At 39.4% G+C, this 27,766-nt stretch overlaps 1 protein-coding gene across 2 annotated transcripts in view; it reads left to right on the top strand.

Moving 5' to 3' along the window:
- Positions 1-27,766, top strand: part of cdk6 (cyclin-dependent kinase 6) — a 100,063-nt gene that overhangs the window by 62,458 nt on the left and 9,839 nt on the right. For both annotated transcript variants that reach the window (XM_002934591.5, XM_031903784.1), the window contains one exon: positions 19,968-20,077. In XM_002934591.5, coding sequence (XP_002934637.2) covers positions 19,968-20,077 — 110 coding nt within the window. The remainder of the gene's footprint in view (positions 1-19,967; positions 20,078-27,766) is intronic.

Below are 27,766 nucleotides of genomic sequence, written 5' to 3'. Positions count from 1 at the left end.
GTGCTCCTATTAGGAGAAAACCGCACCAGGCCGGGGTACCTGCAGTGAGTGTTTCCTCTTCCTTATTTCTTCAGAAGAGTGAAAAAGACCACTTTTTTGTTAAAATTTGGCTTTTCACTCTACTGCCCATGCGCAAGTGTATGAAGACAGGAAGGAAGAGGAGACACTCGCTGCAGGTACCCTGGGCTGGTGCTGTATTCTCCTAACAGGGGCAACAGCCCGGGGTAAAAGGTAAGCGATAAAAGTCACTTGGGGGTGCCTAACATTTTGGCACCCCCAAGTGACTTAGCCTTTCCTTCTGCTTTATGTACTATTAGCATTTTCCAAACATTTGAATATGTAGGGCCTTGTATCTCAGGGTACAGTTATGTTGGCTTAGTATTCAAGTGGCTTCTTTGGCCAGAAGCCTCTTTGCCTAATTTGCAGTCTTTTCTCTTCAATCTGCTTCTGATGGGCTTACATTACTTTACAGAATTACAGCATTTTTGAACCCACTGCTGTCAGGTTATGGTACGTACCTCTTTTCCACAATGCTCGAGATCAGCGGGAGTCTGGATAAGGGCTCTTTCTAAATTTGATACCATACCTTAAGCCCGCTAAAAAAATATTTTAACATGAAATATACCCAATGGGATTTTTTTGACAGTATGCAAGTGGCTTAAGGCATGAGAGGCTTCCATGTTGTACATCACAGAGCGACAACCTCTATCAGAAACATAGTTACTGATTTTACATTGCCTCACATAAGTATGAAAAGTATAACTTGATTTGCAATTTATATTTTTGGGTTGTGTCATGCAGCTCCCAGCATTCACAGCTGGCTGAAAGTGCCTGCAAATGTATTTTATAATAGCTGTAGGTCATTGAGTGTGTTTGAGTTCTGAGATGGTGGTAGACAGCAGCTGGAAGGCATGTAAATCCTCAGGCCTATAGACTTCATGGCAGTGGGAGTTCCAAGGAGGGAATGTTTTGCTGGATTAGTGACTCTCTCTGCCTCTTCTGGTTTCAGGTTGCTACTGATTATGCATGTCAGACGTGAGGGCGCTCAGAGATTGGGGCCACGTCATTTGAACAAAGTATATTTCTGTCAAAAAAAATAAAACAGAAAAAGGATGGCCTGTTGGCAAAAAAAAAGGTTGCATAAAAAGTAAAATTTTTATGATGTATTTCCTCTCTCAGCTGCCAGGAAATGTACCATATTTTCCCTTTTCTATATTAATTGTTGACCACAGTTGGCTATGAGCCAAAAATAAAGCGACAAATAAAGGGAAAAAAATGGCATCTGGACATTAAAGCTCTAAGAGCACTGGGCAGGAAAAAAAAAGGCACAAAAAAATTACGGCATATATCTGGAATTTTCCAGCTAACGATGTACGGATGTGGTAGGGCTAGGGAAAAGGAGCCAAACTGAGCTTGCTTTGTTCACTGAAAGAGGCCCCTGTAACATTCCATTTAGCTGTGCATATTTTGGCTTCCCTTGTGCAGTCTAACGATATGCTGTGCATAAAACAGCTCTCTTGTTACTTCATGTATACCATTTCATGGCACCAATTGTTTCATGCATTTTATCATACTGCTTTATGGCTTAGAGATGAGCAGGCCTACAAATATTTAAGGGCACTGCTCCCAGAGCATGGCTAGAACCTCCATTTCACTTACAAAAACCTCTAAATACATAATTTTTTGGGACAATATAAAGTATACAATGAATAATATACCCCCTGTTGTAAAGGAAATGATATTACCCCCTGTATATAAGGATATTATAAGCCCCCAAATAGTTCCATGCAGGTCTGGATAGAGATTCAAAATAGGCCCCGGCATTTCAAGTAAAAAGAAACCAAAACAGCCGACACCATGCCCACTGTATAGTGTTTGTCTATGGCATCTTACAGCAGCCCCTCTGGCATTTGCCAGAACCCAAACATTGCCAGCCCTGCCTTGGTTCCATGACCATGTAAAAGCATGAGGCTGAAGGCCAAGTGTTTATATATAGGTCATGGAACTCCAAGGTGGTTTTTAGCATCCTCATATTTTATGACGGTTGGTACATAATTTATTATAATACACAAGTTTCAGAGAGGCATGTGACCGAAATTACATCACTAAGCACTGATTAGAACTGATGACATTATTAAGCACCATTTATAATTTACAGGATATTCGTGTCTTTTGTGTATTGTCTATGTATGTGTATATATATATATATTTACAAAAAAAAGACCAGCAACACCGAGTTATATTCCAAAAAGATCAATCGTGTCTTAAAAACTCATGAACAGCTGCTCATGCGTTTTTAATACACAATTGATCTTTTTGGAATATAACTCGGTGTTGCTGGTCTTTTTTTTGGATATTTAAATCATTTACCTTGCACCCGAGGTAAGAGCTGAAGCAGAGTGCCACCCTGGGTTCGCTATATATATATATAGAGAGAGAGAGAGAGAGAGAGAAAATTGTATCCGAAGGCAGATTGGTGTTCTTAGTAGTCGCATGCAAATGCCTATTTACAAGTAGGAAACCTTATCTGTGGTTGCATGTATGTGTTTGTTCTTTGCACATTTATAAATAAAGTTGGCCTGTTGCCATGCGCAGTAACATTGTGGGGGGGGAGGAGAGCGTGGTGACATCAGAGCGATCCTCCCACTGTTGCGCTCTAGACAGGTCCCTCTTCTGCCTACTGGCGCCGCCCCTGGGTGGCAACTAGGGCAATTTTGTGAAATTTTCCTAAATTTATGTGACTGCCAGTAGTTAAAAAAGAAGGAATTCTAAGCACCATTGGCACAAGGACTGATGTTAATACACAGCATATTATGTTGTTGCTATATAAATAAAAGAAAATATATGATGTTTCAAAAAAATGTCATGTTACTAAAACTTGGAAAAAATATATGTATTTTTCTTTGAACACAAAGTAAGCAGTGTGCATTCTCTTGCTTGCAGGTAGTAACCAGGTATTTAGCACGAAAGGTCAGCAAGCAATAAATAAATAAATCATAGGAGGACACAAAGAGCCGTTCTCCCTGCTTTTCCCACCCAGGGGGTTGTTAACATTGGCCGGCAGCCACAGTCATCTACTCAGCCGATGTGTCCACCCAGCATGTTCAGCGCACTTGTACTTCCCCCCGTAGTAATGCCGGAGGGCACAGCGGGCCACTTGCAGAGCATATTCTTCCCGGAACATTCTGGGACTAAGGTGCTAACAGAAATCAGAAGAATGCCTCTGTGTTCCATCTGTGTCAGATGGGGTATTTTTGATCTGGAAGGATAGCTCATATACTGGGATGGTAGAGGATAGATACATATGTGTTTAGGGACTTGCCACGTACTACCATTGCTGTTCTACTATCTGCCATTTGTTTGTCACAAGCAAAGCCATTCTTATCTTCCTGTCCACCAGGGCTAGTGTCACGGGACAAGTTAAGTGTCTGTTCCCCTAAATGGTCCTGAGTACACGTGTTTGTTACTCTGGTTGATATGCAGGGTTTTTGCTTTATTCTGGATCTCATAGTGTCATTTCTATACTGGCCCATGTCCTGGGCATGCCTCCTGCCTCATATAAATGGCTGTAATTTTACAATATAACTTTTTAATAGGTATAATTTCTCCAACATGACATAATGGCAAAATAAAATTGCTCAAATAATCTAAATATTTTGCCAGTTCTGGTTCAATATGTTAATCTACTATTTGTTTCTATTTATAAATCCACGCATTATATTCCCCCTCACTGCAAGTCTTGGCAACTGGGCTATAGTGATTTTATTGAAAGGGGGGATTGCCATTTCTTTTGGGAAATAAAAAAGCTGTGGATAGTGGATAATAACAATACATTTATAAGAATGCAAAGAAAGAGAAAAGCAGGGTGAGTATTTATTTCATATGTAGGTGGCAGCTGTTTGCTATTGGGCTCCATGATGAATTAGCCATAAAGTGCATTTCATTTATTGTTGTTTTAAAGAGATCCCTAAAAAAACCACAGTGCATTAGGCTCTTGTACCCACCCCCCATTTAAATGCAGATATTGACGGCAGGTAAGAATCTTCAGGAGCTACCATGCATGTCCAGTCCAGACCCTATATCATTAACCAGTGACCATTAAGGTCCATGCTGTACAAGTGACTGTAGTCCATCCACACAGAGGGAAACAAGGTGGGACCCCCCCGCCCCTAAATCTTAACCCCCTAAATCTTAAAGCTTTATTTTTAACCTTTATTGGGTTTTTTTTTTCAAATCATCACATGAGCAATATGTTCTTTGTTAACTAGATTTAACCATTGGAAATAGATTTCTTTCTCTCTGTTGCAATTCCCTAACAGCCAGAGCAAACTAGCATAAGGCATTCATAAGAGCTCCTAGCTTTTGCTCTATAAGCAAATGTGCGTGTGTTTGTAGAAGATAAAATATAGCCTAGAAGAGCTGTATAACACTGAGACAGAGGCGGATTATCCCAATGTTTTTATTTCACTTTCACCTGCATACAGCCAAAATCAATTATTATGTTTATAGTTAGAAGTGTTTTAATAAATAAATCCCTTCTACTGTATGTTGGGGCCACTCAAACTCTAGGCTCCTCAGTTATAAAAGCAGCTGTTTTTCTTTCCGACACAGGTAATGTATCAGATGGTGACTAATCTGGCACTGTTTCACCAAACATTGCCACCAGAGAATGCCCAGTATGTTACTTTAAATCCCTGGTAACTGGGATAAGATAAATATGTCCCCATGTGTCCTTACACCCTCTGGATTCAGACCTAGGTTATGAGGGGTTGCCAACTCTTTTTATCTTCTCAAAACAGCTGATGCTTTTTTTTCCTACAAGGAATGTGGTGATGGCCTGGGCATGTACTGCAGAGAGCTCTACTAGTTCTGCATGCTTAGAGTCTATATAGAGGTATACATGAGGACTTTTATCATTACACTCATTTTTCCTTAGTAAAAATGTGCTGATCTAATAATTGTATTCCATAATACTCAAATAAATACATAATCAAGACTTTTGCTTTGCCCTTATTATATTCTCTCTATGAATTGAAATGAACTGAAATTTCATCTGTTCATTTTCATCTTTTGCACAATTTAGGAATAAGTCCCCTAGGTTCACTCTGCTTGGGTAGTTCATTTCTAAATCATGAGCGCTAGGAACATTTAAAACAAATCACATGTTGGAAGGGTCATATTAGGAGAACAGTATAAACAAGGCCATGAATATATTTTGGACTACAGTCAAGTGAAGTTAAAGGTTGATAGCACCACCAAATCTTATTCAAGTTTTTATATTAGCCCAAGCCAAGAAGACTCATCAGACTAAGGTTAGTTCTCTGCAGGTAAAAAAACTGCAGGTGCAAAACTACGAGCTTGTTCTTGTTCTTATGGCAGGAATAGTCCCAAAGGTTTATTCCTTCTGAATTATCCCCAGTAAAAAATAAAAAAACACATTTAAATATTTAATAAACCTAATAAAATTGTTTTGCCTCTAATAAGGATTAATTGTATCTTATCTGGGGTCAAGTACAAGGTTCCATTTTATTATTACAAAGAAAAGGAAATCATTTAAAAAAAAAAAATTACATTTTTTAATTATTGGAGATGGCATTCCAGTAATTCGAAGCTTTCTGGACAACAGGTCCCATCCCTGTATATACACATGGATATATAAAAGTAACTAGAGATCTTAAGATTACTATAGCCTTGGATAATGTGCTTATCCAAGAAGTCATCCAAGCAAATCCTAAAGTCATACCTGGCCAAGGGAAAGTCACAATACCAAAGCTTGAATGAATAACAAAACTTTTGTACTCGTTGCGACAAATACGATTTTGTAAGTAAACCAATGTTTTGGTACCTTGAGGTCTCAGAGGAGACTGAAATGGAGAGACAGAATTAGGAATTGGAGTTGAACTTGATGGGAATGCGTTCCACTCTTACTACAGGTATGGGACCTGTGATCCACCATGCTCGCTAGGGATCTGTAATTTGATCACCATACTTACCCCCCTTAATTATTTAAACATTAAGGGGGGTATTTACTAATGTTCAATGTTTTTGTAATTTGAATCAGCATACTTTAATGGACTTATTTATGAATTTTGCCGTTTGTGAATTTGAAATTGTTTTTCAAAATCGATTAAACTGACATATTAGATGCTCTCTTATTTATTAATGTGGTAAACTTGTGTGAAAATTAAAAATATGGCTTGACTTGCCTAGGACAACTCCTATTGACTTTTATAGAAACTCACAAACTCGAACATTGATAAATCGCCCCTTAAGTTTACTATAAATAATTTATATGTTATGGGGGACATTTACTAAAAAATGTTTTTTTCACAATTAATTTTTTCACATTATATTATGCAACAAAACTGCAACAATTTTTTTTTTTTTTTTTTATAAATTACTAGACATTCATGGTTTTTGTGGCAATGAGTTTAGTCGTGGTTTCAAAAAACTCTAAAACCACGAAAATCAGAATGTTAAGAAATCTGCCCCCAAATAAACCCAATGGGATTGTTTTGCCTGCAGTTAGAATTCAGGTGGGATCAGGTGCAAGCTGCTGTTTTATTATAACAGAGAGGAAAGGATCCCAAAATTAAATGTGTTTGACTCAAATGGAGTCTATGGGAAATGGCCAATATGAAAGCTGAATTTTATATTCACCTCCAGTATATAATGTAAATAAGTTCTGAATACCCAGCCCTGTACTGGTGCACAGGTAGTTTTATACTGAGCACTGATATTTCTGCTTTCCGTGTTCAGTAGGATCAAGTGAGCAAATGCTGTGTCCATCTAGGAATATGGTTCCTATGATTATGCCATGCAATGTACATAATATTATTGACACGGATAGAGATTATAGATATGAGAACAGGAAACTCACAGATTACCACAACATCCGTTTTTTATGTTTTCTAGAACAGCAAGACAGCAAATATCCATTGTACATATAGAAAGCATGCAAGCAGTACTGTGCATAGTGGGCAGAGTGTCGCAGTGCTTTGTGTTGGCACAAATTGATGCTGTAAAAAATCTCAGGTGTTCCATACCCTGCGTTCATTAAGCAAAACATGCTTTCACCCAGTAGACAGTGAGCTAGGCACTGGTAGACTTCCTTTTAAGCTCCTCTTATACTAAGTGTCAGACTAAAATAGCCCTGGTATATTTGTGTAAGGTGATAGTTACATTGAGTTGCAATGTGCTCCAGAAAACTTGCTGCTCACTGTATAAATCAATAAACGTGACGAGAGAGGACAGCCCTTCTGAAAACCAGACAGGTGGCAACCCTAGTAACCCCAAGTCTGTACACTTGTGTCCATATCCTAAAGGTGGCCACACACGTGGCGATTTGCCACGTGTGTGGCCATCGGTCGCACGAAAGATCGTACAATCAGCCACACATCGTTCAGGGCTGAAACGGCAGATAAGGAGGTAGAAACAATAGGATTTCTACCTCCTTCTGCTGATTCAGCGCTGAAGGCAGATTTTAGTCAGGCGCCCGATCAAAATCTTTTAACTGGCCCGATCGGCGAGTCGACCGATATCAGCAGGTTCCTGCGATATCGGTCGACTTGCCGACTTGCCATACACGCACCGAATATTATCGGTGCGTGTATGGCCAGCTTAAGGGTGGTTCACTTGAGACCCTTCTAATTTGGTAGAGCTTCAGGATGCTCGTTAGCTAACCTGCTCCTATCTCTTACTCCTGTAGCAAGCTATTACAGAGCTATCCTGACACCTAGGCCCTAACCTGTCCCCACAGTAGCTTGTACTTAATGGTAACTAAGCTGCATGAATCCATATTGGGTTTATTTAATGTTTTAAATGATTTTTAGCAGACTTAATAAGGTATGGTGATCCAAATTATGGAAATATCTTTTTTCTTAAAACCCCAGGTCCCAAGCATTAGTGGTAATAGCTTATACCTGTTATTTAGAATATATATATTAGAATATACAGTGGTGTGAAAAACTATTTGCCCCCTTCCTGATTTCTTATTCTTTTGCATGTTTGTCACACTTAAATGTTTCTGCTCATCAAAAACCGTTAACTATTAGTCAAAGATAACATAATTGAACACAAAATGCAGTTTTTAAATGAAGGTTTACGTTATTAAGGGAGAAAAAAAACTCCAAATCTACATGGCCCTGTGTGAAAAAGTGATTGCCCCCCTTGTTAAAAAATAACTTAACTGTGGTTTATCAATTTCAATTTTCAATTTCAATATCAATTTCTGTAGTCACCCCCAGGCCTGATTACTGCCACACCTGTTTCAATCAAGAAATCACTTAAATAGGAGCTACCTGACACAGAGAAGTAGACCAAAAGCACCTCAAAAGCTAGACATCATGCCAAGATCCAAAGAAATTCAGGAACAAATGAGAACAAAAGTAATTGAGATCTATCAGTCTGGTAAAGGTTATAAAGCCATTTCTAAAGCTTTGGGACTCCAGCGAACCACAGTGAGAGCCATTATCCACAAATGGCAAAAACATGGAACAGTGGTGAACCTTCCCAGGAGTGGCCGGCCGACCAAAATTACCCCAAGAGCGCAGAGACAACTCATCCGAGGGGCCACAAAAGACCCCAGGACAACATCTAAAGAACTGCAGGCCTCCCTTGCCTCAATTAAGGTCAGTGTTCACGACTCCACCATAAGAAAGAGACTGGGCAAAAACGGCCTGCATGGCAGATTTCCAAGGCGCAAACCACTTTTAAGCAAAAAGAACATTATGGCTCGTCTCAATTTTGCTAAAAAACATCTCAATGATTGCCAAGACTTTTGAGAAAATACCTTGTGGACCGACGAGACAAAAGTTGAACTTTTTGGAAGGTGCGTGTCCCGTTACATCTGGCGTAAAAGTAACACAGCATTTCAGAAAAAGAACATCATACCAACAGTAAAATATGGTGGTGGTAGTGTGATGGTCTGGGGTTGTTTTGCTGCTTCAGGACCTGGAAGGCTTGCTGTGATAGATGGAACCATGAATTCTACTGTCTACCAAAAAATCCTGAAGGAGAATGTCCGGCCATCTGTTTGTCAACTCAAGCTGAAGCGATCTTGGGTGCTGCAGCAGGACAATGACCCAAAACACACCAGCAAATCCACCTCTGAATGGCTGAAGAAAAACAAAATGAAGACTTTGGAGTGGCCTTGTCAAAGTCCTGACCTGAATCCTATTGAGATGTTGTGGCATGACCTTAAAAAGGCGGTTCATGCTAGAAAATCCTCAAATAAAGCTGAATTACAACAATTCTGCAAAGATGAGTGGGCCAAAATTCCTCCAGAGCGCTGTAAAAGACGTGTTGCAAGTTATTGCAAACGCTTGATTGCAGTTATTGCTGCTAAGGGTGGCCCAACCAGTTATTAGGTTCAGGGGGCAATTACTTTTTCACACAGGGCCATGTAGGTTTGGATTTTTTTTCTCCCTAAATAATAAAAACCCTCATTTAAAAACTGCATTTTGTGTTTACTTGTGTTATCTTTGACTAATAGTTAAATGTGTTTGATGATCAGAAACATTTTGTGTGACAAACATGCAAAAGAATAAGAAATCAGGAAGGGGGCAAATAGTTTTTCACACCACTGTATATGTATATTGTAAGTGACAACTAAGCAAATCCTTTAAATCTTTTGCACGTTTTTTTTTTATTGCTAAACTACAGCCGAAAACATTTGTAAATCTTAAAGCTGATTGTTCTTTTTTTATCATTGTTTATTGTTCCTTACAGCTCAAAAGGTCAAATATTTTATAATTATCTGCCCCTTATTGTTTTCAAAACCTTTTAATTGCTCAGTGTAAAAATATCTACCTCTTTCAATTAAATTTGAATTGAGAGAGGCAGATATTTTTAACACTTTACTGTACTTTAAGAAGGATAATACAGAGTGGAAAGGAACATGGCTACTTATACAGCTTGAAATTTATGCTGCAGCCTGGGGTGACTGCTGCGTTATGTATTAAAACCTTTCCTAACCGATATGGGAACATGCATATGTTGTATGCATGTGTGTTATAACAAGGTGGACTTAAAGAATCATTGGGCCCATATGCCTACTTGACCCACCCCAGGCCCAGACAGCAAAATTCCTGCAACGTAGTTGCCAATACATTTGTAATTAGCTGTTGTTCCGCCCCCTGATTCCTGTTTGCTGCCGATCTGTCTTCACTGCCAATTAAATCATTGCCCTCTCCATTCGCATTATCACCCCGCCCCCTGTCCCTATTAAACTGGCCTGGAAAATTTTCTAAAAAAGGTAGCAACCCCCCCCCATCCACAAAATCCTACTTGTTTACATGAAAGACCACCCTTTTTAAGGTAGTCCAGGCCCCCCAGCTACACCTGGGCCTTTTGACAGGACAGATCACTTTAAAAAGTAGGCTGTATGCAGAGAAATGTAATAGTAAGACATAACTGAGCCCTACAGCAAGATCATTGTTGCCTTTACATTTTGTGGAAAAGGATTCTTTCGGCTAGTGCCTGACTCCAGTAGCACAAAAGTTCTAGAGAGAGAACAGGAGCTCAGCAGAATATCTGTTAAATGACACTATTTTTTAATCAATTAATTACAATGAAGAAAAATAATATTTTTACATTTTAATTTTCAGTGTAAATTTTAGGAATGAACAAGGGTTACCTCTAAAGTCTACAGAATGCAATTTTATAGGGTTACTGTGAATTCATAGTACCCCAGAAAATGATTAGTAAACCAACCCCACTCATTTTATTGCTTTTTTAAATAGTAAATCTGCCCCTTATAGTGTTTCATAGAATTCAGTCAAATGCATGCAATTTTCCTGTTTCTTTATATTTTCTTTACATCATTCTTCTTTCAGTAATAGCTGTTAACAAATTAACTACTGTGGGATAGGGCTAAGACTAATGCCGCACTTAGCATATGGCGTATATTTTCGGCAAGCCGAAAAACCCTTGCCGAAAATAGCGCCATACATTCCTACCTGTGGCTGCACCCAAATTAATGGAATACGCTCGGGTGCAGGCACATGTAGCCGATATCCGCTGAAAATATGAAGTCTCACTTTTTTGGCAGATATTGGCTACATGTGCCTGCACATGGTAGGATAAATTTATAGTAGTGGGGCATATTCTCGCCAAACGGTTTTCAGGGTCTTAGTGTGACATTAGCCTTAGGTCACGCGCCATATTGGCACATTTTTGCATAGAGATTTATGGCCCAGCTGTTAGTGCTTTGCTGGTATTAATGAAACTCTGTACCAGTATATCTGGTGAAAAACAGTTATATAAAAGTACCAATCACAATGATTTGAATGATTTGAAACCATGATATGAATGGTTTAAGGAGCAATGGATCTCTGGACCTATATGTTGACCTCCATTTTCATGGAACTCAATTTGTATCCAATTAATTTGACAGTAAAGAAAACACTGCACTGACTACTGCAAAGTAACCATAGTGGTTAAAGCCACCTAATTAGAATCCCAAAAGTTCTGACCCAAAGCTCTTGCTTATTTAACAATTTAATTGACGTTATGGCCTGCTGGCTAGTGCCTACCACTGGGCTATAAAGCCACACTGATAGCATTAAGCAGTAATACGGTGCATGCAGGCAAAGGACACCCCTGAATATTCGAAAAGCATCTTATGAAAAAATCTCTAATAAAGCTGAAACATTTATATTGTACTGCTGAATGCAGGTGCATGTTACATTTCAAATTCAAAATTTAGCCCAGTTGCATTATATTATGCTTTGTGGTCCTTATGACCCTGTGGTTAATCCACCAATCTAAAGAAAAAACACTGTACACCTGCAATAGGGATTACTAATAGCAGACCTGAGCAATATGTTATTCATATTAACTATCTTGTAGCAAGATAAACAGCTGAACAGTCTATATAGGATGATGTTTCATATCATGCCTAACAGATTCTCTGAATTAGTAACAGCTGAATCATATCTTCATCCTATACTGAACTCGGTACAATTCTAGATAATATTAGACTGGTTTTGTACTTTGTACTTTTTTCAAAGGGTATTGTTCATTAATAAAGGGATATTTATTTTTAAGCCTGTTGTTAATTCTTGGGGAGAGAGTCACTTATAAGTGCCATTACTTATCTCTGCTACAGAAGTCATTTTCCCTTCCCTAAAGGGACATACTCGGACCGATTTCAGCTGCCGATATTGATACTCTCGGCAGCTTGTCTGCCCGTGTATGGGCACCAACGACGGGCCCCCTCGACCGACATCTAGGGTCAAATGATCTAAATTAGCCTGATATCGCCCACCCGTAGGTGGACATATGGGGAGAAAATCTTCTCGCTGGTGACCTCGCCAAATGAGCGGATCTTACAGTGTATGGTCACCTTTACACCTCAAATGTTAAATAAAGGTGTGCCTGAGCAGGTTGGTAGAGCCTAGCTAAGCCTCTTTGGCATAGATATGTTTTAGAAACTATGGACTTAAAACAGAAATGGAAACCTTTCGTGTTGGTAGATTTCCATCAAATATTATGGAAACTTATGATCTTGCATTGAAAATAGAAATGTAGAATCTACAACACTGTAACTTGTGTGCCAGCACCACAGATGGTCTATGGCACTATATATCTATATCTTCTGTCACCGCCATCAAAACTGACATTCACACTGTGCATCTTTAGTTTTATTTCACAGATGTATTATGTACTCTTTATGACTTTAAAAACAATGTATCTCCAGAAAACACACAGTTTCTCTATTCTGTGCCTCTGTTAATGAAGCAGGTATTTATTCCATCCTACATGCTGAATTGCTGAGCTCCATCTTATGCCATATTAACAAATAAATAACCAGTGCTGGGCCAAGCCAGCTGCATGCCCTAGGCAAGTGGGCACAGTTACAATGCGGAGGAAGGAAGTTAAATGACAAGCAGACCCAGACTATGGGTAGATGACAGAAGAGGTATGTGCCTATTGCTCCCCACCATTGCACTATAGGAACATGCCTTTCCTGCCTACCCCTAGATCTGGCCCTGTAAGTAGCTCAAACTACTCTCTGTAGAGAACAGTATAGCAATGAATGATTGTATATGTCACTAGCTGCACCCTAACCACATTGTCAGACAACATGGTCGCTCCCCTGTGTTTGTTTGTGATAAGTGTGCAGACATCAGTTAGTGGTTGTTCAGTTGATTCTGACAATGGATAAAAGAAAGCCCAAAAGTGTGCTGCAGGAGAAGGATCTAATGTTCTGGTGAAGAGAAAGAGCACTAGATGTTACATGAAGTGTTAGTAACCCAACTCTGAATGTGTGAGAAATACTAAGAATTTGGTTGTTAGAAGCTATGCTTTCCTAGAAATAGCAGCCAAGCTTTTCCCTTTAATGCATTTCTTAGATAGCTTTAACTAAACCGTCTGCATTTGTTTATCACTAGTGTTTTAAAGAAAACCTGTAAGTATGTGGAATGTGTGTGTTAATAAACCATATTCCTGCTCCTGAATTCTGAAACTAAGGTGGGGAATGTTTTAACTTGCACTCACAAACTGCGCCTACAAAGTATTACAAAAAGAGAAACCCAAAACTTTAATAGAGATTATTTTAGTGTGAACATAGGTATTCCATACTGGCTGTTAGTGATGTGCGGGCCGGCCAACACCCTAATAGGATTTGCTGGTCAGGGGCAAGTTCAGGTTGACCTCTCCTTTCTGCCCTCCCTGCCTGTAACCTTACTCTGACTGGCTACTCTGACTGGCTTTCACTTCTGGCAGCCGCTATTTCTAGGATTATACCTGCCAGCCCCGCCCCCCTTTCATGACATAAGAAATGGGCGGGTGTGGGGCTATAAATAGAGATGTCTTGCCAGGTTGATGCGGCTTGGGAGCTGATGGGTTAGAGTTAGGCGTGTCGACTTTTTGTCCACCCTCATATCTCTACAGACCACCTACCCATATTTCCTTTGTCACGTATCTGTTTCCCTAAGGAATATATCTGTACCCTGGGTCTGTCTGTTCTGGCCCCAATGCACGGGGTTGTTCCCCAAACAAATAATCATGACATCCAATTACCAGTATATGGGTACAGCATTTTATCATAGTGAAACCAAAACAAACGTTATCATGGAGAACCTTCTTTTGCAGTTGCCCAGGGCTCTTCCTCTGTTACTCAAGGGTTTCCCCCTAAAACCTTTGGAGAGGTCTCACTATAATAAAATGCTGTACCTTTGAGCACATACGCTTGCTGGAGAATACTGTATTGGTACTGCTACATTTCATTTATTTCCTCAAACCATCTCTCTCCTTGCCTAGGATATATCTCCCTACCCTGGGCAAAGCCAGTAATTCTCATAACATAGGAGACTCTTTTAATACAATTAGTTATATATTTAGAGCTGTAGCAAACAGTGATCTTCACAAAGATGTGTTTCTTGCCTAAATGCCACTTCAGATGGCCAACCCAATACTCCCTATGCCCCCCTCCTTACTTTCTACCCCTGCGCTTGGACCAGTGCATGGACATCAGTGGTAGAGAAATCAGCTTTTAAGGCTCTGAGACAGGCACAAAACACTGTGGATCTTTGCAAGTTGAGATGCCAACCCAGCAGTTTCATATTTTGTTTATGTCTGGGTCAGGCCCATTAACCCTAGGCCACACCCCCAGGTATGCTTCCTTCTCTACCAGGTACTGCCTGTTTCTGGGGTATATTCTGGTGGTTTCAGTATTAATCTAAGTGCCAGTTACATAGGGCAGGAGACTGGGTTGTTACTATGTGTAAGGGTGCAAAATATCGCGACTCTCGAAAAATCTTTTTGCGTTAAATACTTGAAACTGCAGGATGACAGGTGCTGAGTGTTTCAGTTTTATTTTTCAATACTGTACCATTTCGGATGTTTATTCAGAATTGGCGGAGTATGTTGTTTATGAGAGATATAACTTCCCTGACTGAAGGTATATTAAATGAAAACATCAGAGTCTGAAGAATTCTGCAGCTTGCTGGTATTATTGGTTTATGGTTTGTGAATTAGTGTGAACATGCACAGAGCAGAAATAACTTCTTATTGCATCTGTATTGACCCACATATCTTCCCCACTCTGATTCCTGCCACTGGCAAATTTATACTTGCCTAATGAATATCATCTTTAGGGTCATAGCTAATGGCACTGCCATTGGATTTCATTATCTGCTAATGGTTAGGGGCAGTTATTGTGAGCTTTGTATTGGAAACTCATACAGGTTTTTCCCTTTAGTACAGATTCAAGGCAGTGGCTGTCTATGGCTTAGAACCAAAGCTTTGACAGAAACTCTCCATCTCTCCTGTTGCTCTTTAATCCAGACTGCTGTCCATTAGCAGTAAATAAGAAAAGGATTGCCTACATCAGAGCTGTTATTTCTCAAAGAGAAAATGCTTAAATTTTAATGATAATGTATTACAGGCATGCAATCTGTTATCCAGAATGCTGATATTTTCTGAATAAGGGATATTTCTGTAATTTGGATCTCCATACCATAAGTCTGCTAAAAAAAAACCTTTACATATTATTTAAACCCAATGAGATTGTTTTGCCTCCAATAAGGATTAATTAAAAATACTATAAAATAAATGATTGATAAATTAGTTGAATCAAATACAAGATTCTGTTTTATTACTACGCAGCAAAAGAAAATCATAAAAAATTTACTTATTAGCTTAAAGGGATTGTGATGATTTTTATGGTATACTTTTTATTTCTAAATTACACAGTTTGCATAGCAAATTATTCACTCTGCCATTTAAAACGTTATTCTTGAACCAACAAATGTATTTTTAGTTGTAATATTGGTGTGTAGGCGCCATCCCAGTGCATTGTGCCTGAGTCTGAGCTTTCAGAAGGAGCCAGCGCTACACATTAGAACTGCTTTCAGGTAACCTATTGTTTCTCTTACTCCCATGTAACTGGAGGAGTCCCAAGCCGGACTTGGATTTCTTACTATTGAGTCTGTTCTGATACCTACTGGGAGCTGCTATCTTGCTCCCTTCCCATTTTTCTGCTGATTGGCTGAGGGAGGGTGGGGATATCACTCCAACTTGCAGCACAGCAATAAAGTGTGACTGAAGTTTATTAGAGCACAGGTCACATGGCTGTGGCACCCTGGGAAATGAAGAATATGGCTACCCCATGTGTCATTTACAGTTAAATAAAATAAATAAAACATTTGTGTTTTTAAAAAAACAGATTACAATGCAGAATTCTGCTGGAGAAGTTCTATCAACTGATGTAAAGAAGTACTATCCCCTCACAGCAAATTGCAGTCACTTTGGTGGTGATGCTGGAGCCCCCTGTATACCTGCCACATTATCAGTATTCAAAGAAGAATTAGGAGCCCCCCACACGCTTGTGGTTCCATACTTGTACCAAGTATAGACTCCCTACCAATTGAATTAAAATGAGAGATGGCCTTTCCCTAATTTGGAACTTTCTGGATAATGGGTTTCCGGATAATGGATTCCATACCTGTACAGTGAAATCAGTGAAGCCTTTGAAAAGATTAGGGGTCATTAAAATCCTTATGAGAGCCATATGTGGCCCACCAGCCTCCATTTAGACATCCTTGGCCATTATGTGCTTCTAAATTAGAATTTAATTTAGATCATTAGATAGATCAGTTATAGATAAGCAAGTGGTTGTCAAACCTTGGTGCACTTTGGACTGTTCCTGACTACAGTCTGTATATGTAACGTGAAAAATTATATGTAAAAAAAAGAAATAAAATTTAAAGGCAACGTTAATTTAAGTAAAAAAAAAAATAGAAAATGAAAAAATGAAAAATCAAATTTTTTGTAAAAAAAAAAAAAACAACAACAAAAAAAACCTTTTTTGGAATGCTGTTCTATTCCCAGCAATGGAGAATCAGCATTTTGTTTGCTTTGAATTCTTAGCAGAATACTTTGGGACATCTTATCATCTTCATTTCCCGGAACTGTCTGGAGGAACTTTGCAATATATCGTTTTCATAAAATTCTATAAAACACCTTTAAAAGCTCTATGCTGTTTTTCATCCCACGCCCATTGGGGTTGGTGATACAAAGCCCCAGCTGTAACCATACAAGAAGGTTACTTGTTAAATTTAGAAATAGGAACATAATATTTGTACCTGGACAGAGAACTGGCTGAAGCATACACCGGAGAGAGTGGTGGTAAATGAAACATTTTCTAATTGGGCCAGTGTTGTTAGTGGAGTACCGCAGGGGTCAGTCCTTGGGCCTTTGCTTTTTAACTTGTTTGTTAATGACCTGGAGGTGGGCATAGACAGTACTGTTTCTATTTTTGCTGACGACACTAAATTGTGCAAAAAGTTCCATGCAGGATGCTGCCGCTTTGCAGAGCGATTTGATTAAATTGGAAAACTGGGCAGCAAACTGGAAAATGAGGTTCAGTGTCGACAGCAAGTTATGCATTTTGGTAGAAATAATATAAATGCAAGCTATCTACTGAATGGTAGTGTGTTGGGGGTTCCTTAATGAAGAAGGATCTGGGGGTTTTCGTAGATAACAAGTTGTCTAATTCCAGGCAGTGTCATTCGGTGTTAAAGCCTCACCCTGTGTATGCAGTGCAGTTTTGGGCTCCAGTCCTTAAGAAGGATATTATGAGCTGGAGAAAGTGCAGAGACGTGCAACTAAACTGGTAAAGGGGATGGAAGATTTAAGCTATGAGGTTAGACTGTCAGGGTTTGGGTTGTTTTCTCTGGAAAAACGATGCTTGCGAGGGGACATGATTACTCTGTACAAGTACATTAGAGGGGATTATAGGCAGATAGGGGGTGCTCTTTTTTTCCCATAAAAAGGATCAGCGCATCAGAGCCCACCCCTTTACATTAGAGGAACGGAGCTTTCAGGTTGTGATGGCATATTCTGTTAATGCCTATAAGAGGAGCTTGGATGATTTAAATCCAAGGCTATTGTGATACGAAGATCTACAGTTAGTATAGATATTTGTATTTATAGTTTATATATGTGAGGTTGGTATGAGTGTGCGTATATATGTGCACTTGGGTTTATTTGGAGGGGTTGCATGGCACTAATTTTGATCAACAGGTTAAATATCTATAAGTAGGAATGCACCGAATCCATTATTTTAGGATCCAGTCGAACCCCTGAATTCTTTGCGAAAGATTCAGCCAAATACCGAACTAAATCCGTGAGATCCATAATGATGCAGATGCAACATCTGTGGGGGTAAAATAATTTTGGTTGTCCACATTTGTGCACTTTGCTCACTGTTAGTGGTGTTTGGTTTCCTCATTTGTGCACTTTGCTCACTCTTAGTTAATGCAGCTCCATAGCTCTATTTTTGGATACATATATATTTTTGTTTGTTTTGTTTTTTTCTGTTTGGTGCCCATGGTCCCCATTCCGTACAGGGATTGTTAGTAAAGCTTCATTATCTACAGCGCTCGGCAAACATCCACACACCTTAAATAATAGTACTGCCTGATAAAACTCTTAAACAGCATTTCCTAATTAAATTAAGACACTTCGAAACGTAAAATGAATCAGCCTCAATGTGTTTGTTGAGTGCTAGGCAATTCTATCCTGGGAACAAGCTATATGTATTCTTATCTAGAAACTTAAAAGAATGCCGGCAAATATTTATTTGGTTTCTATGGTAAGAGGGTGGGGAGAATAAAAATACTTTTTTTTGTATTAAAACCACAGTGTATTGGACTTTATCAAGGGGCAAAGATCTGAATTTTTTACTATGCTTGTTGCCAAACAATATATACTGTAATAATGCAGGTTATTATGAATCAGTTGATTACCCAGCCCAGAAGGAGATTTTAGAGACCAGTGGAGGCAAGTGCTTTCAGCTAGGAGCGATCTCAAGATAATTCCCCTTAGGCAGAATCCCTGGTTCTGATACAGCCATGTAAAAAATGAATAAGAAAATACTATAGAGCAAATCAGAAGAGTGGAATGCAGAAGAACAAACACAGCAGGATTCAAACATATTTGTATTGAGTCATTTCATGTGCGTGGGCTAATTGTAAACAAAATGGCCAATAAATTTGAGTTTAAAAAATGATTTAATTACACGGAATGTCATAATTTGAAGAAGAAAAAGGAAGAAATTGAGATGATTGAAACCATTAGTAGAAAAACAACATTAGTAGAAATGGAATCTATAGTTCAAGATCTAAAGGGTTGGCGGTTAGAGTCCTAGCCACTTATGCTATCTAGCAGTTGTCACACAGTAGGTCAGATTCAATTCAGTTGGAAGAACTCGTCTCTTGGAAACTCAGTAGGGAAATTCAGAATTAAATTAGGAGATTTAGGATGAAGATGCTTTTGGTTCTGTTGCTACCACTGTTGGCTACTACTTCTAGCTTTATGTAGAAAGCCTTGTCATGCAGATACTGTAATTAAATGTTATTTCCTTAAACACTTGCTTGTGTTGTACTAACAGCAATTACATGTCCCACTACTGCTTTATTATGGCTCCCCATCAAGCAACAAATTACTTAAATCCTTCTGTTTACTTGAAAATTATTCACTTCCAAAAACGTCATTAAGTCTTTGCTTGTGTCCCTGTACGTTCCATTTCTTCAAGTTCTTCAAGTTCTTCCCTGCTCTTTGCCAGGGAAATTCCATCCCTGAATTCATTTGTAGAGAACTCTCCATCAGTGGCTTCTAAGCAGTTCTTCCTCTTGGAGGCACAATATCTAGTGTAGTTTGCCCCATTTGCCCCAGTGCTATCATTGGCTGCATTTATCACCCTCCTATTTAGTTGCACACACTAGATTGGAATCTCTGAACCCCAGGAACCTCCTTCTGGTTTTCCTCATCACCTGTCCCTTTAATATCGCCTCATATATGTACTGGTGATGCCTATTTACCTGCACAAGCCATTTATGTATTGTATTTGTGTATTATATATACATTGCATTATCAGCCTGCCACTACAGAGAACAATAATGATGGATTTTGGGGAGAAATGGATCACTTGTGTAATTAATAGCTGTTTTCATTGGCAGGTGGTCACCTTGTGGTACAGAGCCCCAGAAGTCTTACTTCAGTCGAGTTACGCCACGCCAGTTGACCTTTGGAGTGTTGGCTGTATATTTGCAGAAATGTTTCGACGAAAGTAAGTCATATTTATTATGTATGTCTTAACCTGAAAGTAAACCATCCTTTTAATGGGGCACCATACAACAGCCTGGCTATTGCCCAACTATTTTCTTTTACAGTCTGCCCCTTATCTGCGCATTTTTCTCATGACACTCAAGGGTCCCCTACTGGCACTGAGCCCCTGACAGGCTGCCCCACTCATGGTGGCCCTGATTCTGACACCCTATTCATAGTGGTTTTCAGCAATAGAGCTGAGTCTCTGGAACTTAATTTCATTATAGTTAAAATGGATTAACATGTTGCATGTGGTGACAACACTACTGAATGCTACTAAATTTTGATAATCTGACAGAAAGCATTATGCACCATACCCCAGCCTGGCAATGGCCTGACCATAATAACCTTCCACAAAGAATAATGCATTGAGGTCTGCTTGTGTAGAACAATGAAACAGACTACACACTGCCCAAGAATAATATTGTCAGTTTTATTTGTATAGCAAAAAAGAAGAGTATTATATACAAATACATATGATTAATAGTAGCATTTGTCTTGTCACACAATAGTGTTTATATCAGTAGCATTTAGACACTTTTTTGTGACATTAACGATAAAGTAGAAGAGGGATTGTGGAAGAAAAAATACAAACAGTAACAGATAGTAAAGTCATGGTTACATTTAGTCACTTATGGTTGAATTCATACCAGTAGGTTGATTATTTGGTGCCAGGTATCCCATGTGTTTTGGTAAAGTTCTAGATTTTTGTCAGTTCGTGTTAAGAGCCAATGATTTCATTGTGCTATTTATTCAGATTGTAACCAATTTGAACAACATGAACCCCCTCTGCATTCACCATACACATCATACCTTCCAACTATCATAATTTATGTGCTTCATACTGTTTGCATAGTAGGCTTCTTACATAGGATTAGGCTGCTGTAATGCTTTCTTGGTACAGCAGCTCCATGCAATTAAATTAAATTACTTTGCAGGTTTGTCTGCCCCGCATTCTTGCTTATGCCTGGGCTAAAGCATCTGCGTAGGCATGTACTGTATATAACATCACCAGTAAGACCAGTTAAGCAGCTAATGGTGAAAAGGAACAATATATTTAGTAGCATACGACAAAACAAAGGAATAAAGAACAATCGTTATCACAATTTGAGAACTAAAACAGTGGTGGTATGAACTACAAATAATATAAGACTTTGGTACAATTAAACCAGTTCCCAAGCAACACACAAAAAATCCCCCAAAAATCATTTACTTTCCCTTAATAATTTTTGTAAAAAAAACATGGAATTTGGGGGTATGACTACAAAGTAGTACTAGTCTGCCATGCTGGGCGTAGTAGATATTTTTCCCCTCTTTCTGATTTTCAAATGTTGGGAGGTATGCATGTATGTCTAGCATATTATAGTATATGTTCCATATAAATCACATAGGGGCCGATTCACTAAAGTGTGAAATAACGTGCAATATTTTTAGCGTGCGGTAAAAATTTTAGTGCTTCTTAATTTTCGCGACTTTTCGCACGATTCACTATAAGCATACTTGCGCTATTTTACGCACGATATCGCATGCGTTATTTAACTCGCGAAGACTATTTCAATGCGGTATACATGCGCTAAATAACGCTCGCGTTTAGTCGCCGGATATAAATAGTAGCTTTAAATAGTGTATATAAATTGTCGCCGCATATAAATAGTGTATATAAATATTAGCCACATATAAATGGTAGCATATAAATGGTATCATATAAATGGTAGATGCTTATAAATAGTAGCCACTAGTGATGAGCAAATGTGTTCTGGTTATCTTTGGTGAAAAATTAGCAAATCTTTCGAAAGATCCACAAAACGGCAAAACTGTTGTGCGGGCAAAAAAATTGTTGCCCGCGACTATTATTTTTTGACGCCTGTGTAAATTTTTGGGCACGCGTGAATTTTTGCGTGGCAAATTTTTTTATGCGTTTTGCCATTGGCAGATTGTTTTGCGAATCGCATGAAAAAATTTGCTGCGGAAAAATTCGCCGCACGTCCAAAATTTGGCTGCAAATCCATGCCTGGCTAAACATTTCAGCACTTGTAGCTGCATATAAATAGTCGTGTGAATGAACGCACGCCGTGTTAGCCATACACGCCAATACTTGCGGAAAATTACTGTATTAATAATTACCATTTCCCTGCAAACTGGCGGCTGCGTCACTCTAGGGGAAACACATACTTGAATAAATAACAATGCAAAGTCCATATTTTATTGCCAAAAGCTCATTTACTGTACTTTTCTATAATTATTATACCTAGTAATGTATTTTGTGCGTCTAAATATTTACCGCTACAGTACAGTATATTTTGGCGACTAAATATTTACCGCTATAGTACTGTATATTAGTAGCGAAATTCCATACATGCCAAGACTTTAGTAAAGTTTAGTAATAAGACACATACTTGAATAAATAACACTGTAAGTCCATATTTTATTGCCAAAAACTCATTTACTGTACTTTTCTATAATGTTAATTTTCGCATAGCCTAATGCGATATTTAGCGCACCTAAGTTATAGTGAATCATGCGATCGTATTCTTTTCAGCGCGGAAATTAACACATGTGTTAAAACTAGCGCATGCGGTTGCGCGAAAAATAACGCATGCGATATGGCGACTTAACGCACGCGATAATACTATGGTGAATCGCGCGCTAATTATCGCGACTAATTTAACGCAAAAAAGCGTGCAATAAATTTTATTGCACTTTAGTGAATCAGGCCCATAATGTACTATATTCGCTGCTCAGTGATTGTGCATCATTGTACTCTTAACTCTTAACCATTCCATACATTTCCGTTACTGTTTGCAGAATACTTTTACAGTTAAGCATGATAAAAGTGTTTGGCCATATTTTAGAGTTATAACAAAATGACCTGCCACTGAAAAAATATGAACTATAATAAAGCTGTAGATTTTGCAGGAAGAGTAGGTGATCCTGGCTGATACAATTGGAAGTATGTGTAGTAAACAAGATGTGTTATGATTGCCCTCCTGTTGTGCGTTGTATTTTTATGGTAAAATTGGCAACCAAAGTGGCTAGCTAAAGTGTGGGGGAATGGTCTAAATCTACTAATATTAAAGCTAAGCAGAACCCTTAGAACACTGGGACAGATAAGTGTTTGGTCAACCAGCAAGTGCATGTGTGCAATACTAATAGGGAAAGGAAGCCCTATCTGTAAATAATCTGCCAGATCTCAGATTAGCTGTTTTTCATATTGCATGTCATAAATGTTAGAAATTTATAGGGCTTTGAAAGTTAAAGGTGGTAGGCTTCCAGATAAAGAATCTCCCTCGTGCTATGCCAGTTCTTAATGGGGCATCAGTCTTAATATATATGTTATTTTTTTCACAACATTTATCATTTCTGTTCTGTGACTCTAATGCTTGGAATTTCAGCTGCTGTAGGATTGCTAGGGCTCACTACCCTGCCAACAAGGCAGAATGGAAGATCATTTAGACTGAGAACTCTTGTGAGCAGGGCCCTTTGACCCTATTTTTATGCTTTTATATTGTAAGACCCCTGTTTTTTATCCCATAAGACCCATGTTTTTTAACTGAATGTTACACACTGCGTAACTTGCTGGCACTATATAAATAAATGATGAAGAAGAATACGCAGCTACCTATGAAAATAAATTGCTAGTCACCAACACAACTATATAACATTATAAGCTGGAGATAAGAGCCAGAATTATTATAACATACAAAACCAATAATGATACAGGACAGGTCCCATAACACAGTAAAAGTTAAAATAAAGGTGAATATTGCTCCTTCCACAGTCCAGGTTCCTGTACAAGAAATACTGACCTCGTTACTAAATTACTCACCCTTCCCCTTCTTCCCATGCCTTAAAAGAAAACTATACCCCCAGACAGACAGTTTATATTATGTTAGGTGTCCTATTAAAGAATCTCGCCAAACTGGTATATATATATATCAGTAAATATTGCCCTTTTACATCCTTTCCCTTGAGCCACCATTTAGTGATGGGCTGGGTGCTCCCTCAGAGATCAGCTGACAGGAAGTAATGCAGCTCTAACTGTAACAGGGAGTAGTGTGGGAGCAAAAGGCAGAACTCTGACCATTAATTGGCTGATGGGGCCTTGCATGTGTGTGTGCCTTGGTTTGTTTGTGTGCACTGTGAATCCTATTATCCCAGGAGGCGGCCCTTAATTCTTAAAATGGCAATTTTCTATTTAGGATTACCCAATATCACATACTACTAAAAAAGTCTATTTTTATGAAAATGGTTTATTTAGATGAAGCAGGGATTTACATATGATCTGGTTTATGCAATATGTTTTATAGAGACCCACACTGTTTGGGGGTATAGTTTTCCTTTAATATAGTAGCAAAAGTGTAAGCAGGTGGAAACAGGAACCATTACCATTTTTATTCTGCTAGTCATCTATGTCTATATCATGTCTATGTTGATGTATTTATGTTGAAGGTGCATTTATCTGCCAGAATCTATGGAGAGCTTCAATGAGCCAGTTTTCTTCAGAACAAAAATCTATGGTTTTTGTTATGTTTCGAGTTAAACAGAGAAATTGAAGCTACTCCATGTTTGGTCCTTGCAAGGTACATAAGTAAATTACCAGGGTACATATAAACCCTTGCAGAATGGACTCCTGCTTATTTGTGCCCTGGTAATTTAAGTAAAACAATAGGCAAAAAGTATGCTTATCACAAGCCCTATTCATTGCACTAGTGTTAATAGGGTTATACTACACCTTTACATATCTAGTAGAAATTTGTTTCCCTTTAATAAATAATTATAAAATAAAGTTGGTATGTGACCCACTGTACCCATGTTTGCCACAGGAAATGCTGATTAGGGTTTTTTAGCCTTTCCCCCCTTAAGCTAACAGATGTTTTCGTAAGCATGACAACAGTTGCTTGATTGATAGCCGTTGTAAAATCCTGTAACATTTTTTAATTTGCGGTTGGATTTGACTGTTATTTTGTGTGCCAGGCATTTCAGCTGTGGGTTTTTTCCCAGCCTAAGTTTGTGCCAGTTGGGGCTAAGCAGTGTGGTTAGCACAGCCATTGGCTAACCAAACAGTCTGAAAGCTGGCAGTGATGTGAGCGGGGAATGTGGGCTAACACTTTATTTAGAAATTGCCTTTGTACCTTGGCCTGCTGCAAGTAATGAATTACTTACTTTGCTGCCTGTTTACTGGCACCAATAATGACAGGGACGCTAGATGTATGGTTGCCAAGGTACTGAGTTTAGTAAACATTTCATATGAATTTCCTGAACTTAAACAGTAAAATGGTTTCCAGGAACCCGGTGAACTAGTAGTTATTTATGCCACAGTCAGGCTGAAACCAAGGGCAACACAACAAAAGTGCTGCCATCTATCAATCCTTGGATTGGTTTGTACAAAATAATTAGAATATAGTATCAGTCAGGAACCTCAATCGCTCTAGAACAGTGCTGTCCAACTGGCGACCCGCAACCCCCCTCTGTGTGGCCCCCCCACCTGTTTGGCTGCTTTGATGGCTTTTCTTTGTGTAAGCATTAAATGGTATCAGTACTGAGATTAACTGGCCCCCTTGCATGGTTCACACCTCAGATTCAGATGTAATCCCCCTGTATTGTTTCTACATGTAATCCCCTGTGATGTTCACACATTTTAGTGCCTGCATTATTCTCCCCCTGCATTGTTCACACCTCAGGCTCAGACTGTAAACACCCACATTGTTCACCTGTTCACACCTCAGAGCAGTGCCAGCATTGTGTCACTTTATGTACTGCTGCCCTATGCTGCCAGTGTGTATGCCACACAGAGGCATCATAGGGCAGACAGAGCATGGCACACACAGGCAGCATAGGGCAGGCAGAGAATGGCACACACAGGCAGCATAGGGCAGGCGGAGTATGGCACACACAGGCAGCATAGGCAGGCAGAGTATGGCACACACAGGCAGCATAGGGCAGGCAGCGTATGGCACACACAGGCAGCATAGGCAGGCAGAGTATGGCACACACAGGCAGCATAGGGCAGGCAGCGTATGGCACACACAGGCAGCATAGGGCAGTCAGAGTATGGTACACACAGGCAGCATAGGACAGGCAAAGTATGGCACACACAGGCAGCGTAGGGAAGGCAGAGTATGGCACACACAGGCAGCATAGGACAGGCAGAGTATGGCACACACAGGGAGCATAGGGCAGGCAGAGTATGGCACACACAGGCAGGGTAGGGCAGGCAGAGTATGGCACACACAGGCAGCATAGGGCAGGCAGAGTATGGCACACAGGCAGCGTAGGACAGGCAGAGTATGGCACACACAGGCAGCATAGAGCAGACAGATTATGGAACACACAGGCAGCATAGGGCAGGCAGAGTATGGCACACACAGGCAGCATAGGGCAGGCAGAGTATGGCACACAAAGGCAGCATAAGGCAGGCACAATATGGCACACACAGGCAGCATAGGGCCAACAGAGTATGACACACACAGGCAGCATAGGGCAGACAGAGTACTGATTGTGTGTGCCATGCTCTGCCTGTCCTGTGCTGCCTGTGTGTGCCATACCATTGGGTTTTTGCTGCACTACCACTATTAATGTGGATATGGTTTTTAAAGCTCTTGTGATAACATGGGTGGGGTTTGAAATGGTTGTGGTCTAAAAGGAGAGTGGTCAAAACTTGCTTCCATTAGCGGCCCTTCATTATGTATGCTAGAGAAATTCTGGCCCTTGGCATCAAAGAAGTTGGACAGCATTGCTCTAGAAGATGATGGCTTTGTCTGAACTGCTATTCAAATCATTATAAGGAGGTAGGTGTAGAATCTATTATCCAGAATGCTCGGGACCTGGTATTTTCCGGAATAAGGAATCTTTGCATAATTTGGGTCCCTATACCTTAAGTCTAAAATCATTTCAACATGAAATAAACTCATTAGGATCGTTTGACACCAATATAGATTCATGCAGCTTAGTTACCATCAAGTACAAACTACTGTTTTATTACTTTAGAGAAAAAGGAAATCATATTTGAAATATATTTTAATATTTGCTTAAAGGAGAAAGAAAGACATTTTGGCATTTTACTGCCAATAGATGTACCACATTAGTGCCAGCTAGAATGCTATATTTATTCTGCAGAAAGTTTTACCATACCTGAGTAAACAGCCCTAGGAGTTCCCTGCATTTGTTTAAGATAGCAGCAGCCATTTTAGCTTGGTCTCAGTAACTTCTGTGCTGTGCTGCAAAGAATTTTGTGACTAAAACAATAGAAAAACAAGTACATATAGCACAAGCCCTATGCATTTTGCTCCTGTTGAACAGGGGGTATACTGCCCCATGGAGTTGCCCCATGACAGTTTAATCCCAGTTTCCATGCATCCACAATCACACTGTAAAACTTTAAAATTACATTGTTTGTCAAGGACTGGTCAACCATTTCCCAAACTGGCCAATTCCACTGAGGGCTGAAACCCCAGGGAGGTAAATACAACAAGAAAGTGACTTCTCACAGGAAAAGGAAGTGGGTGCAGGGGTTGCCGGAAATGAGAGACTGACAGTGCCAGTAGCTTTGGTCCTGTGCCGCACAAAGGCTTATGGGAGTTTGACAGGTGCAAGTGGTTGCTATTAAGGTCAGTGACTGTACCCAGGCTGGGAGATTGCCACATATTACTGT

The sequence above is a fragment of the Xenopus tropicalis genome, chromosome 6 (assembly GCF_000004195.4).
Source record: "Xenopus tropicalis strain Nigerian chromosome 6, UCB_Xtro_10.0, whole genome shotgun sequence".
Taxonomy (NCBI): Eukaryota; Metazoa; Chordata; class Amphibia; order Anura; family Pipidae; genus Xenopus; species Xenopus tropicalis.
Note: the sequence above shows the minus strand (reverse complement) of the source record. Positions and strands in the feature narration are given on the sequence as shown.